Genomic DNA, 15,065 nt, shown 5'->3' on the forward strand with positions numbered 1-15,065 from the left:
GTCTGCGCTCGCGCTGGGCGGAGGTGTGGATCAGCGCGAGTCCGGTGCTGGGCATCTTCACCTCCCGGCCACAGTCATGTCTCCGTAGGCCGCCCCGCGCGCTCTCTGCCGCCTGCACGGCGCCATGGGCGGCCAGCTGACGCGCAGCGCCTTCTACGGTAAGAGCCTCCGTCACGTCGGTGCTGAGGCACCGCGGCTGGGTCGCGGAGCCGCTGGCTCAGGTGCGCGCTCGCGACATCACGGGGACCGGGTGGCGCCTTTTGTTGTGCACGCGTCAAGTGGCTGTGAGGTGGTGGCGGCGGCGTCAACCGCGCGGAGTTCGGGCTTTGTTCCGGAGCCGCGGCGGGACCGAGGTCTGGAGCGTCTGTTCTCGCGCGTGCGTCTGTGCGTGCGTGTGCGTCGCCTCGAGGCCTGCACTGAGCTGATTTGTTTGTTGCGCCGCGGAGTCAGTGACGTCACCGCGAATATTCCGTCTGTGGGGTCATGTGACCTGCCGCCGGTGTGTTGGAGACCTCTTTGGAAAAGTGGCTCCACAGCTGCGTGGGAGCACCTCTCTGTCTCTGTGGCCTGTGAAGCCAGAGCAGCTCAGCGCCACGCTCTCCACCTGAGCGCTCTAATAAAAGACTAAGCCAATTAGTCACAGAAGGTCGGTCACGCTGCGGCGCCGGTGCACCGCTTCATGAGGAGAAGTGGACCATGACGCACAAGTGTTGAAGGCCAATCGCAGGGTCACGTGATGTTCTCCTCCATGCTGAGCTTCGCCTGCTCCTCCAGGAGGCTGAGACTCCTGCCGGAGGTCCTCCAGCCCGTGCTCCAGCTGATGGTCTGGTCCTGCTCCAGCTGATGGTCGGCACACTCACTGGAGGTGTGTGGCAGAAGCTGCTGATGGTCTGGTCCTGCTCCAGCTGATGGTCGGCACACTCACTGGAGGTGTGCGTCAGAAGCTGCTGATGGTCTGGTCCTGCTCCAGCTGATGGTCGGCACACTCACTGGAGGTGTGCGTCAGAAGCTGCTGATGGTCTGGTCCTGCTCCAGCTGATGGTCGGCACACTCACTGGAGGTGTGTGGCAGAAGCTGCTGATGGTCTGGTCCTGCTCCAGCTGATGGTCGGCACACTCACTGGAGGTGTGCGGCAGAAGCTGCTGATGGTCTGGTCCTGGCAGAAGGGTCCAAGAGTGTGTCAGCGTCAGCGGCCTGGCCACCTCCTCGTGAACCACGCGCAGCAGCCACTGGCTGACAGAGCGCTGCCGCGAGAGCTCCGTGAGCAAGACATCAGGGACCAGAGGCTGCCGCCCCCCGCGTGCCATCTGGACAGCGGAACATGGCAACCTGAAAGCCCCGCAGCATCAGCTTCAGCCATGCTGGGTTGGGTGCCCAGCTGAAGACCAACCGACACCCGGTGAGGGGGAACCCCAGCCACCATTTTAATAAGATACTGTTTTTTATATTCCCATCACTGAGTTGCAGTTGGCAACACGTGCACCCATGGTCTCAGAAAACAAGAGGCTAACGGACAAATGCTGACCAGAACTTGACTGTGTGAAATCTCGCAGTACGTCATGACACAGCGTACGGTGATGTGTGTGGATTCTCAGCCCTGCAAACATGGAGCCCGTCCACTCCCGACTCAGGCGTCCTCATCCCACCCAGGTCAGCGGGGGAGTGGGCTCCCTCGGCTGACGGTGGCTGCCGCCTCCTCGCTCGGGTCTAAATTTAGAGTAGCCGTCGATACATGATGCAGAAGTGGGTCACACCAGCGGTGTCCCGCATCAGCTCCCGATGTGGACGTTGCTTCACTCGGTGGTGGCTCGTTCTCGACCCATGTCTGAGCTGCTCGTGCTTGAGTCTTGTTTGGACCGCTGGCCCTCGCTGGGATCCGACTCGGCGCTGGCTGACGGACGCGCGGCGGTGTGCAGGTTCACCCCGGTCACAACGGAGCGTTCCACCTCTGTGGGCCTGGGATCCTGACCTTTGCGTCGTACAACGTCTCGTTGCTCCGGTTCTTGCTTGATGTCACCCGGCTTCACCTGCAAGGCAAACGCTTCCAGGAAGTCATTTACCTGCTGAGCAAATATTTGAGCACTTGCACCTTCCGTTTGTCTGGAGCAGCAGCTTGGCTGTGGATCCTCCCTGCAGGTGGCGCCACCACTGCCTGTCGTCCCTGCTGCTCCTGGTCATGTGATGTTAAGTCGCTGAGCAGCACGAATGGAGCTCCGTCCTCTCCTGGGTTCGGGGGGAGACTTGGACTTGGCGCTCGTCCTGGTTCTGCTCGTCCGAAGAGGCAAACCTGTCTTTGTTTGCGGCTTCAAGATCAGCAACTGAAGCAACACTGATCCGGATCTTTCAGCCTCCTGGTTGCCGGGCAACTTGCCTGACTGGAGCCGGGCCTGGGACAGCTGCGTCTCTTTACTGGTCCCAGTTCATTCAGGCCTCGCGGATGCAGCGCCGTGCGGCGAGACAAAGGCCTCATCGGCGCTGTGTCCCGCGGCCAGAGCAAACCAGCCTGCTCCGGTTTCTCCGCTGTCAGGAGGTTCGGTTGAAGCAGAGCAGCTGCTCCCTCGGGGCAGCGCCGGAGCGCCTCTGCTGCAGGCTCCACAGCGCCACAGCCTGGGCCCGCAGGCCGCCCCAGGCCGGCTCCTCTGGCCGCTCCGCGGCTCCCGAGTCGGTGACAGTTGTGGACGTGTGACTGGACGACCTGCTGATCAGGTGTCTTTGTTCCTGACAGACTCGCTGGGCGGTCCCTTCCCCTCCGCCTCACAGCGCTGTCCCCACAGAGCCAAGCCACGTCTGCCGGCGCCGTGCGGCGTGGCCGGCGCCGCCCTCCCTCTCAGCCCGCTGCTCTTCCACCCCCACGCCAAAGGCTCTCAGATCGCCATGGACCCGGCCCAGAAGAGCGTCAAGCGGCAGGGAAGTTTCTGCAACGCCATCACCTTCAGCCACCGGGCGGTGGCTCTCTACGAGCAGGTCCGACTCAAGGTAAGGGCTCGGACGCGTGAGGCAGCGTGAAGGACCCGGTGATCTGTCCCTAAATCCCACATCGCCAGGTGTCAAAGGAAAACAAACGAAGGGTGCGGCTTCCGTCCCCGGGCCGGACCGCCGTTCTTTGCATGGGTTTTCTCCGGTTTCCTCCCACAGCATGTATACATGCATGAATAACAGGTTGCAGTCAGCAAGTGCATCACTAACTAAAGGCACCAGTAGGCGAACGGGGCAGCTGGGGCCGGTCGCTGGACCAGACCACAGGTTGTTGGAACACCAGGAGTGAGGCAGGGCCCGGGGACCTGGCCGTGAGGAGGTGTGAGCCGTGTGCCCTCTGCTCTCCTCAGATCACCAAGAAGCAGAGCTGCTGGAGCGGCGCCCTGCGCCTGGGCTTCACCTGCATGGACCCCAGCAGGATCAGCCCACACAGCCTCCCCAAGTACGCCTGCCCGGACCTGGTGGCCCAGAGCGGCTTCTGGGCCAAAGCTCTGCCGGAGGAGTTTGCAAGTGAGGGGAACGTCGTCTCCTTCTGGGTGGACAAGAAGGGCCGAGTCTTCTACCGCGTCAACGACTCCTCCCCCATGTTGTTCTTCAGTGGAGTCCGGACAGCGGAGCCGCTCTGGGCCCTGATCGACGTCTACGGACTGACCCGCGGAGTCCAGCTGCTGGGTAGGGACAGGCTGGCGCACGCACACACACACACACACACACACACGCACGTGTTGGTCTTCCTGTCTGAGTGAGGACCTTCCCCCGGCCGCTCCCCCTGAACCTCTGAAACACATGGCTAAACTTCACCTGTACTCTGAACCAGACTGGAGCTGTTTGGTAGTCTAGACCTTCAAACGGAGGACCGGCCTCACTCTGTTGGTTAAAAACTCATACAGGTCCTCGCACAGATAGAAGGACAGCAACACACACACACACACACACACACTAGCTCCCTTCCACCGTCTGGTTCGGTCTTCCCGCCTGATCCGTCCGCTGCTCCCGCTGCAAGGTCAGCAGTCTCCACCAGTCACCCCCACTGACCTTTGACCTCCAGCCCTGCTGCAGTAAACACTGGTCGCAGCGTCCATCTTCATCTCCAGTGCTGGTGTGGACAGAGTGGAGTCGCTCCCAGACTGACCCTGTCCACCTCTCTGGCGCCCCCCAGCGCTGCTTGCAAGATGGTGACATCAGAAAACAAAGAAACCAAATGTGGAATTCTCGCGAGGATGAAGACTGGTCCTCTGGCCGGTCCCGGGTGGGGTGGGGGGTCCTCTCTAACTCCCCCCCTCCATCCATCACTGACACTGACACCTTCAGCACTGGACCTAGTTTTAGGTGCGGGGCTGGACTTGATTCGTAGAGGTCAAAGGTCAAGCACAGGGACTCCCAGACCATGTGCGCAGGTCCAGGATCAGCGGCGGTCACGACGTTAGCAGGTCCGGCCAGCGGTCTGACAGGAGGAGGCGGCGCCGCTGCTCCGTTTTCTCCTGACCGACTGTGGCGAGTGTTTGCGCAGGAAAGAGTCAGGCGCTCTCTTTGTGTTCCACAGACAGCGAGCCGGGCCCCGCGGACGCCCTCCGACCTCGCTCCTCGTCCCTGCGCTCCCGTTTGTCCGTCAGCTTGTGCGACCTGAACCTGCAGGAGGAGGGGGGCGGAGCCTCGCGGCGCCAGGCCCTGCACCTGGCCTCTTCCGCCTGTCTCATTCCCCAGAACTCCCTGAACTCCCAGCGCTGCTCCCTGCTGCCGCCGGCGCTGGACAGCCAGCTGCACTTCCACCAGCTGCGCGGCGCCCACATCGCGGCTCTGGACCCGCAGACGGTGGCCCGGTCGGAGCAGGCGCGCGAAGAGCGAACGCTGGTCTTCACCGACCGACCGCTGCGGCGCGGAGAGACCGTTTACGTCAAGGTCAGCAAGTCCAGTCCCACCGGCTTCGGCTCCTTGTCCTACGGCGTGACCTCCTGTGACCCGGCGGCGCTGAGGCCCGGCGACCTGCCGTGCACCCCGGAGGCTCTGGTGGACAGGAAGGAGTTCTGGGCCGTGTGCCGGGTGCCCACGCCGCTGCAGACCGCCGACATCCTGGGGTTCCTGGTCAACCCCGAGGGCCAGCTGATCCTCAGTCACAACGGCAGCGGCGTGGGCATGCAGGTGTGCGTGGACGACTCCCGGCCGCTCTGGATGTTCTTCGGTCTTCACGGCGCCGTGACGCAGCTGAGGATTCTGGGTGAGTAACGTGTGAACGACTGCCAACTGTCGAGAGGTTTACCTGGGCTCGGGTGGAGTCACGGCTCAGCCCGTGTCACGCCCCTCTGCCGAGGCCCTGAGAAGGTCAGCGACGGCGGTGGGTGACGTTTGGCCTCCTCCAGGCGAGAAGCGGCGCTGGGGAAGGTCAGGGCAGGGAAATAAAGAAGTCCGTTTCCAGATGAGTGATTTCCTGGGAGAGGTCCTCCGTCACCCGACCTTCCAACTGGCGTGCGGCTGCCAGGTGGCCCAGCTGCCCTGCTGGACTCCCAGAGCCCTGAAGCGAAGAGCGCCATCTTCAGACCTCCAACACCGACGTGTTGGGTGATGAGTCGGAGAGCCCACCCTCTGATTCCAAAGATGGCGAGTCCACACCCGACTCTGAGGCGACTCGAGTGTGGACTCTGAGGCGAATCAAGTGTGGACTCTGAGGCGAGTCAAGTGTGGACTCTGAGGCGAGTCAACACCCGTCTCTGAGGCGACTCGAGTGTGGACTCTGAGGCGAGTCAACACCCGTCTCTGAGGCGACTCGAGTCGATTGTTGACTCTGAGGTGACTCGAGTCGAGTGTGGACTCTGAGGCGAGTCCACACTCATCTCTGAGGCGAGTCCACACTCGACTCTGAGGCGAGTCCAGTGTTGACTCTGAGGCGACTCGAGTCGATTGTTGACTCTGAGGCGAGTCCAGTGTTGACTCTGAGGCGACTCGAGTCGATTGTTGACTCTGAGGCGAGTCAACACCCGACTCTGAGGCGACATGAGTGTGGACTCTGAGGCGAGTCCAGTGTGGACTCTGAGGCGAGTCAAGTCGAGTGTTGACTCTGAGGCAAGTCGAGTGTGGACTCTGAGGCGACTCGAGTGTCCACTCTGAGGCGAGTCCAGTGTGGACCAACCTCTCTGTGACGGCTGAGGAGGCTGCAGCTCTGAAGATTCCATCAGGCTGACAGCATCGGTGGAGACGTCCTGTGGACCGTGGGGAGCGTCTCACTCCTCCCCGTCCAGAGAAGTGCTTCGTCTCCTGTGACTCTCCTGCTTCCACCGTCTCTCCCTGGACTCCCCCGTCCGTCCGCAGCCGCCTGCCGTCTGCTCCACGGCAAACCCAGATGTGGTGGGAACCAGCGGGAGCCTGCCGCGTCTCTGCTGCGGCCTCATGGCCACTGGTGACCAGAGGAGCCCTGCAGCTGCTCCAGCGTCTGTTTCATCGCTGGCAGAAGAGGCGGATCAGAACCGGCACCGCCTGCCGGAGGGATTAGCGCTCCGAGGTTGGCAGACAGAGGCGGGGGAGGGGGGCTGATACACACAAGCGCGCAGCACTTTGGCGCCCCTCGGCAACAGCAGCTGTTCCGACTGACCCGTCACGGCGCCGCTGTGCGTCCAGGAGGTCACGTGACTCAACGGTCCCGCCGTGACCCAGCACAGTAACAGCAGCTTCCTCCCTGCTTCAGGTTCCACTCATGGTCAGGACCCCGGGCCTTCGTCCGGCCCCGCTTCACCCTCCTCTTCGCCTCGCACCCCCTGCGCTCTGGGCAGCGGCGGCGGCTCTGACCCGGTCCTGAACGGAGGTCTGTGCTCAGCAGCAGGTGAGTTCACCGGACCCCTGGGGGCCCGAGTCGGGGGACCGGAAGTAGACATAATAGGGTCCAACTGTCCCTCGCTGACGCCGCCCTGCCATGACTGTGGATGGCGCCGTGACGGAGCTTTGTCTTTCAGGCACCACACCCCGCTCGCCCACCGAGTCGCCCACATCCCCGTCAGGTCGCGGGCCCGGCTCCAGTGAGTGCTCCATCTGCTACGAGAACGCGGTGGACACCGTCATCTACGCCTGCGGACACATGTGTCTCTGCTCCTCCTGCGGCCTGAAGCTGAAGAAAACGCCCAGCGCCTGCTGCCCCATCTGCAGACGGCAGATCAAGGACATCATCAAAACCTACCGGAGCACGTAGGTGTCCCATCCACGGACGTCTGCCCGGACTGACGTGGAGAGGACCCCGCCCAGGTCTCTGGACCAGGTCGTCCCAGGTCTCCGAACCAGGTCCTCCCTCGTCCCCGGACCAGGTCCTCTCTCATGTCCGGACCAGGTCCGCCCTCGTGTCCAGACCAGGTCCGCCCTCGTGTCCAGACCAGGTCCTCTCTCATGTCCGGACCAGGTCCGCCCTCGTGTCCGGACCAGGTCGTCCCACGTGAGCTTCGTGTCGCCGTGGTGTTGATGATGGTGTTGATGTAGAAGCTGCGAGTAGAAGACGTCATGGTTGTTTTCGGTCGCCATGTTGTTGTGCTCGCTCGCTCGCTGTGCGACAGCCACCAGAGGATGAAGCTTTTCATCCGTTCACCAGCACTGGGGTCACGCTGACCTCACATGCCCGTGCTAACACACACATGTCTGTCTCTGTCCTTGTGAGGACCTCGGCCTTAATCCGCGTGGCACAACCTGCAGCTCGCCATGAGCGAGTGAATCACTGCGTCACCTTCAGGAGCGTGGAAGCACATGTTTTTCTAAAGTGTTTACACACCCGCCTTGTATTGGTTCTGGTGACCGGCTATTTGGGTCGTGGGCTCTATGGGGACGGCGTGATCTAATCTGAGGAGCAGAGGAACATCTCTGCAGGAGCTCTTCTGTTGTTTGCCCTGGACACACACCTGACAGTCCAGAAACCCAAGGACACTCTCACAGCAAGACGTGTGCGCCCCCTGGTGGTCTCCTCCAGACTCACCCTGATGACTCCCAGACGGACTCAAATTAGTGAAGCAGATCTCAGGTCTCACATGGTGGCTGCGTCTGTACATGACCCTCAAACCCACAAGGCTCCCACGCGCTGCTGCTGCTCCCCCTTCACCCTCACTCCTTCATCCCTTATCCACCCTCTCACTCCTTCACCCTCTCACTCCTTCACCCTCTCACGTCTTCACCCTCTCTGTTCCACCCTCTCACTCCTTCACCCTCTCTGATCCACCCTCTCACTCCTTCACCCTCTCTGATCCACCCTCTCACTCCTTCACCCTCTCTGATCCACCCTCTCACGTCTTCACCCTCTCTGTTCCACCCTCTCACTCCTTCACCCTCTCTGATCCACCCTCTCACTCCTTCACCCTCTCTGATCCACCCTCTCACTCCTTCACCCTCTCTGATCCACCCTCTCACTCCTTCACCCTCTCACTCCTTCACCCTCTCTGTTCCACCCTCTCACTCCTTCACCCTCTCTGTTCCACCCTCTCACTCCTTCACCCTCTCTGTTCCACCCTCTCACTCCTTCACCCTCTCTGATCCACCCTCTCACTCCTTCACCCTCTCTGTTCCACCCTCTCACTCCTTCACCCTCTCTGATCCACCCTCTCACTCCTTCACCCTCTCACTCCTTCACCCTCTCACTCCTTCACCCTCTCACTCCTTCACCCTCTCTGATCCACCCTCTCACTCCTTCACACTCTCTGATCCACCCTCTCACTCCTTCACCCTCTCTGTTCCACCCTCTCACTCCTTCACCCTCTCACTCCTTCACCCTTTCTGTTCCACCCTCTCACTCCTTCACCCTCTCTGTTCCACCCTCTCACTCCTTCACCCTCTCACGTCTTCACCCTCTCTGATCCACCCTCTCACTCCTTCACCCTCTCACATCTTCACCCTCTCACTCCTTCACCCTCTCTGTTCCACCCTCTCACTCCTTCGTCTCACTCCTGTCATTGCTTCGTCCTCTTTCTTGACTCCTGTGAATGTCTTCTCTCTTCTCGCTGGTGTTCGATGATGAGAACATTTGTTGTGTGTTTCACATTAGTCACAATGTTTGTGTTGCTCGGGAGGGTTTTGCAGTAAACAATCGGAGGTTCGTCTCAGAGGTAGAAAGCCGCCTGTGTTGGGCCCCAGACTTCAGCTGTGTGTGTGTGTGTGTGTGTATTTATAATGACGCGTGCGCAGCTGGTGGATGATCCATGTCACTTTAAGAGGTTGCTGATTGTAGACGTGTCGACGTTGAAGATGACCAAATATAAAGTTCCCTTTGAATCGTGGTGTTCCGTGTCACACATGCTGCGGGTCTGACGCAGGGGTCGGAACAAACCGCACCCGTCTTGAATGCGCTGCTTGTTTTGTTCAAATGCTTGGAGAGAGGAGGCGGCGGCGGCGCTGCAGTGTCCCGGCAGCGTGGCACCCAACCCATCAGAGAATGACAACGCGCTGGTGGAGAGTCTGTGAAGGTGCGAGAGGTCAACACAGGCTCCCGGGCCAGAGAGGGGCCGAAAGAACCCGCGACGCCCGGTGGCTGAGTGTGGCACCAGAAAACTATCCGCGAAGGAGCACGCAGATGAAGAGGAGAACTTTGGGTGTCACCGCGCAGTGTTGCTCTGTGGCTCTGGTCATGACAAGGCCCAGGAGTCTTGGCGGCCCAGATCAGGATCAGCTGGACCTGCGCCGGGAGCGATGGTGACATCTAGTGGATGACCTTGGAACAACACTCTTGCTCAGTCAAGTGATGGCGTCATCGTGTCCCACGTGACTGAGATGTGCGGGTCTGCAGAGACTCGGGACCTGGAGAAACCTGGACACAGATGCGTGAGGACGTGGCCTTTAATGCGCTCCGCACGGGTCACGTGGCCGCTGCCTACACGTCGACAATACAGGTTCGCGGTAGAAAACATCCGCTTCTCAAAGTGCGCTCCAGCACAAGAACGTGGTGGCGGCGAGGTTCGGGACGACGGCGGGTACTGACTCGCAGGTCAGCGGCTTGGCTTCGTCACGCAGGCACACGGCTGAGGAGGGCGATCGCTGCTCACTGGCGGACCACGTCCTGGGTCAGACCTTCTCTCCACTGGCCCTGACCTCACCGTGACGCCACAGACGCTGCCCGGGGCGGGACACGTCCTCCTGCTCACGGTGGACAGTTGGCGAGTGAGTGACGGCTTCACATCCGGATCAGAACATGACCTGGCATCACCGTCTGCCATGTGGCTCCACCACCCCCAGCCACGCTGAAGATTCCTCACCACAGATTCACAGCAGCAGCCCACGGATGGAGAACCCGGGTCCAAAGAGAGCAGCAGGCACCAGACGAGGCATTGGAGGTCCACAAACCAGGTTCTTCTCTGGAACCTTCAACCTGCAAATCAAAGACTCAGGCACGAACGTGAAGAGCTGATGGAGCGGAGGACGCAGCTCCGCAGACCAGCTTCAGTCCCTCTGCACACGTCCTCACAGGAAGAGAAACAGCCAGGAGCGAGAGAGAAGAGCGTCACGCTGTCTGTCGGTCACGGGTCACAGTCCTTCCAGCTCCACATCAGACGGCCATCATCCGTCCTCCATCGCTCACCGCAGGAACCAAAGGGAGGTGGTCGGCTGAAGCTTCAGCTCACCACTCATCACGTGAGAAAACAAGCAACCAAATATTTCGCCGCACTTTTTCGACATACAAAGAGACTTGCTGGTCGCCGGCGTGGCACTTGGCGGATGTCATTCAAGGATTCTGAGCAGAGAAGCTGGACTTCCTCTGGACTTGGTCACTGAGCAAAGGTCCACCCGAGTCGGCTGCATGTGGAGCATCAGCTCATTTCCGGACCTTGACAGTCACTTCAGCATGAGAGTGGAGCTGCCGTCTGGATCTGCCCCGGAAACTGGAGCTGCTGACAGGAGACCAGCCACACTCCTGGCCTCCGCCCGACATGAGGGGAACCTCAGACCAGACCTTCAGAAACACCAGGGGCTGCAGGCCGCGTCGCGCACATCATTTTCAAATGTTCTCTTCTTTGGTTTTATGACAGATAGACGGATAAATAAAGAGGCTTCCAGCAGTCCGGGTGCCAGGGTGTTTCCCCTCGTGGGTGGAGAGCTGACCTTCATGGTGCAGCAAGGTCAGAAGGTACAGGAAGTGATGTCACTAGACTGAGCCGTTCTCTGAAGAAAGCCATCTCACCCGACCGCAGTCAGGGCTCACGGCACAACAGCGAGACTCAGCGGAAGCGTCTCGGACGTGGCCGGAAAGGCACTTGTTGGCCGGACCTCCGTGGCCACGGAAACATGAGGAGACGCGCTGGTTCCGTTTGCAACCCTCGGCCGCGCTGCTCTCACACGCTGAGCGCCTCACTTCTTCCGCTCCAGGTAGTTGGACGGGACCCAGCCCTTGCGGGGGAGCAGACAGTCCTGCACCTGGCAGTACCACCATCCGTTGGGGTTCCTCTCCAGGACCTCCAGACAGGTGCCCTCTGTGAAGCCCATGGTCTCCTCGTCCCCGTGGTAGTCAGCGATGGAAACGTAAAGCTCTCGTCCCAAACCGCCGCGGCTCGGCTGCTTCGTCTCGGCCGCTTTGGGCCGGACCGTGGACACGGAGGCGCCGTTGCGTTGGCCGGCCGCAGAGGTGAGAGCGGACCTGTCGGCGGGCCGCTGGCTCTCCACCACCACGTGGGGCCGCACGGTGCTGAAGGAGGCGTTTCGTCGGACGCCCAGCGTGGCGGAGCCGGAGCTGTAGTGATGGCTCCTGCCGCGGCTGTCGCTGCGGCGCAGGGACCCCGTCAGGTGGGCGCTCTCCTTTGCCGGCTGCGTGGCGGTGACGAAGACGGACTGCGGCCGCACGGCCACTTGTCGGACTCCGTTCCTCATTCGCACGCCTCCGTTGGCCAGGCCCGAGGGCTTGGAGAAGCCTCCCGGAGGTTTGGAGGGAATGGGCGGACTGTTCCTCTGCCGCGCCGGCTGCTGCTGGAGGTGTTTCTCCAGACCGTCGGACGCCCTGCCGCACTCCGACCTCCCGCCGTCCCCCACTGTGCTGCTGGCTTCCAGGTAGTAGGAGGGAGCCCAGCCCTCCTCGGCGCCCCTGCGGACGTACCACCACCCGCTCTCCTGCTTCTCCAGGACCTCCACCTCCACGCCGGCCGGGAAGCTGATCTCCGAGTCCTGGACCTTCTGGTAGGCGTCGACGGAGCGGTACAGAGTGTGGGCGCGGCTTCCTTGAGCGTAGACGGAGGGCAGGTCCGAGGTGCTCCGGGAACACGCGGAGCCCACGGACGCCGGCTCGCCGCACGAGGGCTTCAGACCGTGCCGGAACTGAGCGGCGGGTTTGAGCTGGCGTCTTAAGGAGCCGGCCTCGCTCCTCTCAGGACTGTGAGGCTCCGATTTGGTCAGCAGGGGCTTGGGTCTCACGGAGGGCTTGGGCCGCGAGCAGGGGCTCTGTCCGATCCTGTGCTCCACGCTACGGCCCAACGCTGACGCCTTGAAAGAGGAGGAACGCAGACTGTCGTCCTGGGACCTGAGGCCGCCGTCCAGCTGCCTCCCCAGGGTCTGGCTCCTGCGAGTCATGTCGGGAGTCACCGTTTTGATGGGGCGACCTGCTAAAGGGGAAGAGCCCGAGGGCTTCCGTGGGACCGTCGAGGAGCGATAGCTCCTGGGGGAGCTGGGCTCGCTGGATCCTTTGGCTGCTGCCCCGCTGGCTCTGAAGCCCTCGTTCTCATACACACTCTCTGCTTTGGAGACCTCCTCCACCGATCGGTAGGACGTCCTCCGGCGGCCGAACACGGGTGAGGCCTGACAGGAGGCTGGGCCGGCCTTGCTGGCGGGGGGAGACTGCTGGTACTGGATGGTGGCAGAGCTGCCTCCAGCTTCCTTCACACACTCAGAGTCTGACTCTCCGTCGCAGCCGGCGGCAGGGACGTCGTACTGGGGCTCCTCATAGGCCGCTCGGGGCGCCGGCTCGGAGCCTTTGGCCGCTGGTGGCTCTTCTGCATCCTGTCTCTTGACTGGCGGAGCGGGTGGCGGGACTTTGGGTCGCGTCAGGGTGCTGCTCCGGCGGTTGACGTTGGGCTTCTTGCGCTTGTCGATGTAGGAGCAGGGAGCCCAGCCCTCCTTCTCGCCAATCTGCACGTACCACCAGCCACCGGGATTCTTCTCGATCACCTGCACAAGACGGAGAGTGAAGCGTCACGGACAAATCTGTTGAGTGGGACGGCGAATGAGGGCTCAGTGGTTCGGTCAAATGCCTCTTCTGTCCAACTTTGTTGTTTGTGTCTTTGGGCTTTCCTCGTTGTGTCCCGTCGGTGTCGTGTCCCGTCGGTGTCGTGTCCTGTCGGTGTCGTGTCCCGTCGGTGTCGTGTCCCGTCTGTGTCCGTGTCGTGTCCGTGTCCATGTCGTGTCCGTGTCCCGTCGTGTCATGTCAGTGTCATGTCAGTGTCGGTGTGTGCGATGAGTCCGGCTCTTACGTCGGCCTTCTGTCCGCCTCGGAAGCTGATGCCGTCGGAGATGGAGGACTGGAAGTCTGCGATGGTGTAGTACTCCGCTTCAACAGCAGGGGGCTCTGGAGGTTTGGGCAGGTGGAGACCCTGCCCAGGGACCAAGAGGAGAACAGGCTGTGGTCATTCACCCCATTGCGTTGAGATGTGACTCACCAGGTGGCTCTCTCGCCTCGGGGGGGGCTTCTGCCGCAGGTTGGGGGATCCTGGTGAATCCGGAAGACAAGCAGCTCAGGGCCATGGCAGAGGTCTGCCAGGAGAAGCGACCGCAGCGCGCGGCCAAACTCACCGATCTCCACGCGATGGGGCGCCACTCGGGCCACGGCCGGCGCACCGGCATGGTGAGCGACGGAGCTGGCGGCGATCAAGCCCAGACACGGGCTGTTGGTGTCCCGGCCGGCGCTCAGCCGGCGGCCCGTCTCGGCGTTGATTTCCGAGCTGTATGGCACGGGCAGACTGATCTCGCTCTTGGAAAGGTGGCGCTCCGCAGCGTCGGCGCCCACCTCCGCGTCCGTCTGGATGTCCTTCTCGCTGACGGACTTCTTCTGGAGAAGGCTGCTGATCTCCATGATGTTGCCGATGATCTCCACCGGACCGGTGAGCGTCTTCTTGCGTGAGGAGAAGTCCTCCTTCAGCTTCTTCAGGTAGGAGGCCGGCGCCCAGCCCTCCGTCCCCTGGTGCCTGCAGGGCGAGCGTCACGTCTGGCGTCAGCAGTCAGCCGCTGGCCGGGAGCCACTCCTCACCTGATGTACCACCAGCCCTCCAGGTTCTTCTGGATCACCTCCACAGTGACGCCCTTCTCGAAGCTCACCTCGTCCTTGCCCTGACTCGCGTACGACTGCACCGTCACGTACTTCTCCTCTGGAGACAAGTGGGAGAGAAGAGGCCACTTTTTAGTCCTGACACTCGCTTGTCTCTGTCCTTGTGAGGACCTCCTCCTCTATGGCCCTTTCCCCAGCCTCTCCCCCTGAACACATGGCTCACCTGGACCAGAGTGGAACCCACACCTGCACACACACCTGCACAGCAGCGTTCCATTCCGACAGAGACAAACAACAAGCGCCCACACTCAATGTCCCTTTGCCAACACAGGTTTGAGGGCAGGTGTGAGCGTGTGTCTGGTCCAGAGTCCTGCTTCAGGTGAGCCCTGTGTTTTGGAGAGAAGATCCCGTCCGGCGCAGCCCGTGGTCACCTCTGCTCTGCTGGCGGTTGACGATTCCCCCCAGGGTCCAGCGTCGGTCCAGTCTCTTCAGGTGGGACTTGCGCCTCTTGGTGACTGCAGATCAGGATGATGAAGATGTGCAAAGAAAGACAGGGCCCAGTTTTAAAACCATGGGTTAGAAGGCAAAGAAGCTGCCGCAGCTGAGGACCCCTGCACGCTGAGATGATCAGGACCTCAGAGAACAGGAGGTCACATCTCTCCGCCTCCTCCTCCATCCATCGGGAAGCCAGTGGCCAAAGTGACGCAGCAACACGCTCCTGTGCAGGTGACGGACAGTGGTGGGTCAGGCAGGTTCCTCGTGTCGGGCAGAGCTGCTGCCTGGACGAGGCCTCCACGGGGATGACGGGGGCGGGGGGGGCTGCGTGAGCAGGAGCCACGCAGCAGCAGGAGCCGCTCGCGTTCCATTCCACCTGGTGACGCAGAGTTCACAGAAGCTC

The 15,065-nt window shown here is 61.6% G+C and overlaps 2 protein-coding genes across 5 annotated transcripts in view; one reads left to right on the forward strand and one right to left on the reverse strand.

Annotated features, from left to right (window-relative positions):
• On the forward strand, positions 1-14,968 carry neurl1aa (neuralized E3 ubiquitin protein ligase 1Aa). 2 transcript variants are annotated; one of them, XR_008413295.1, is made up of 7 exons: positions 1-158; positions 2,726-2,976; positions 3,327-3,648; positions 4,520-5,191; positions 6,653-6,787; positions 6,918-7,262; positions 7,309-14,968. XR_008413295.1 is itself a non-coding variant. In XM_053852991.1 (6 exons), the coding sequence occupies exons 1-6, from the start codon at positions 125-127 to the stop codon at positions 7,148-7,150; spliced, it is 1,647 nt and encodes a 548-aa protein (XP_053708966.1). In that variant the 5' UTR covers positions 1-124; the 3' UTR covers positions 7,151-14,968. The 2 variants fall into 2 exon arrangements, 1 of the variants encoding a protein (XP_053708966.1); XM_053852991.1 differs by having other exon boundaries at positions 6,918-14,968.
• Positions 8,813-15,065, reverse strand: part of LOC128751765 (SH3 and PX domain-containing protein 2A-like) — a 14,773-nt gene continuing 8,520 nt past the window's right edge. For all 3 annotated transcript variants that reach the window (XM_053852971.1, XM_053852969.1, XM_053852972.1), the window contains 6 exons: positions 14,599-14,682; positions 14,150-14,267; positions 13,696-14,087; positions 13,563-13,612; positions 13,377-13,496; positions 8,813-13,074 (listed from right to left, as the gene is read on the reverse strand). In XM_053852971.1, coding sequence (XP_053708946.1) covers positions 11,272-13,074; positions 13,377-13,496; positions 13,563-13,612; positions 13,696-14,087; positions 14,150-14,267; positions 14,599-14,682 — 2,567 coding nt within the window. In that variant the 3' untranslated portion in view covers positions 8,813-11,271. The remainder of the gene's footprint in view (positions 13,075-13,376; positions 13,497-13,562; positions 13,613-13,695; positions 14,088-14,149; positions 14,268-14,598; positions 14,683-15,065) is intronic.

The sequence above is a fragment of the Synchiropus splendidus genome, unplaced genomic scaffold (assembly GCF_027744825.2).
Source record: "Synchiropus splendidus isolate RoL2022-P1 unplaced genomic scaffold, RoL_Sspl_1.0 HiC_scaffold_37, whole genome shotgun sequence".
NCBI classification, from domain to species: domain Eukaryota; kingdom Metazoa; phylum Chordata; class Actinopteri; order Syngnathiformes; family Callionymidae; genus Synchiropus; species Synchiropus splendidus.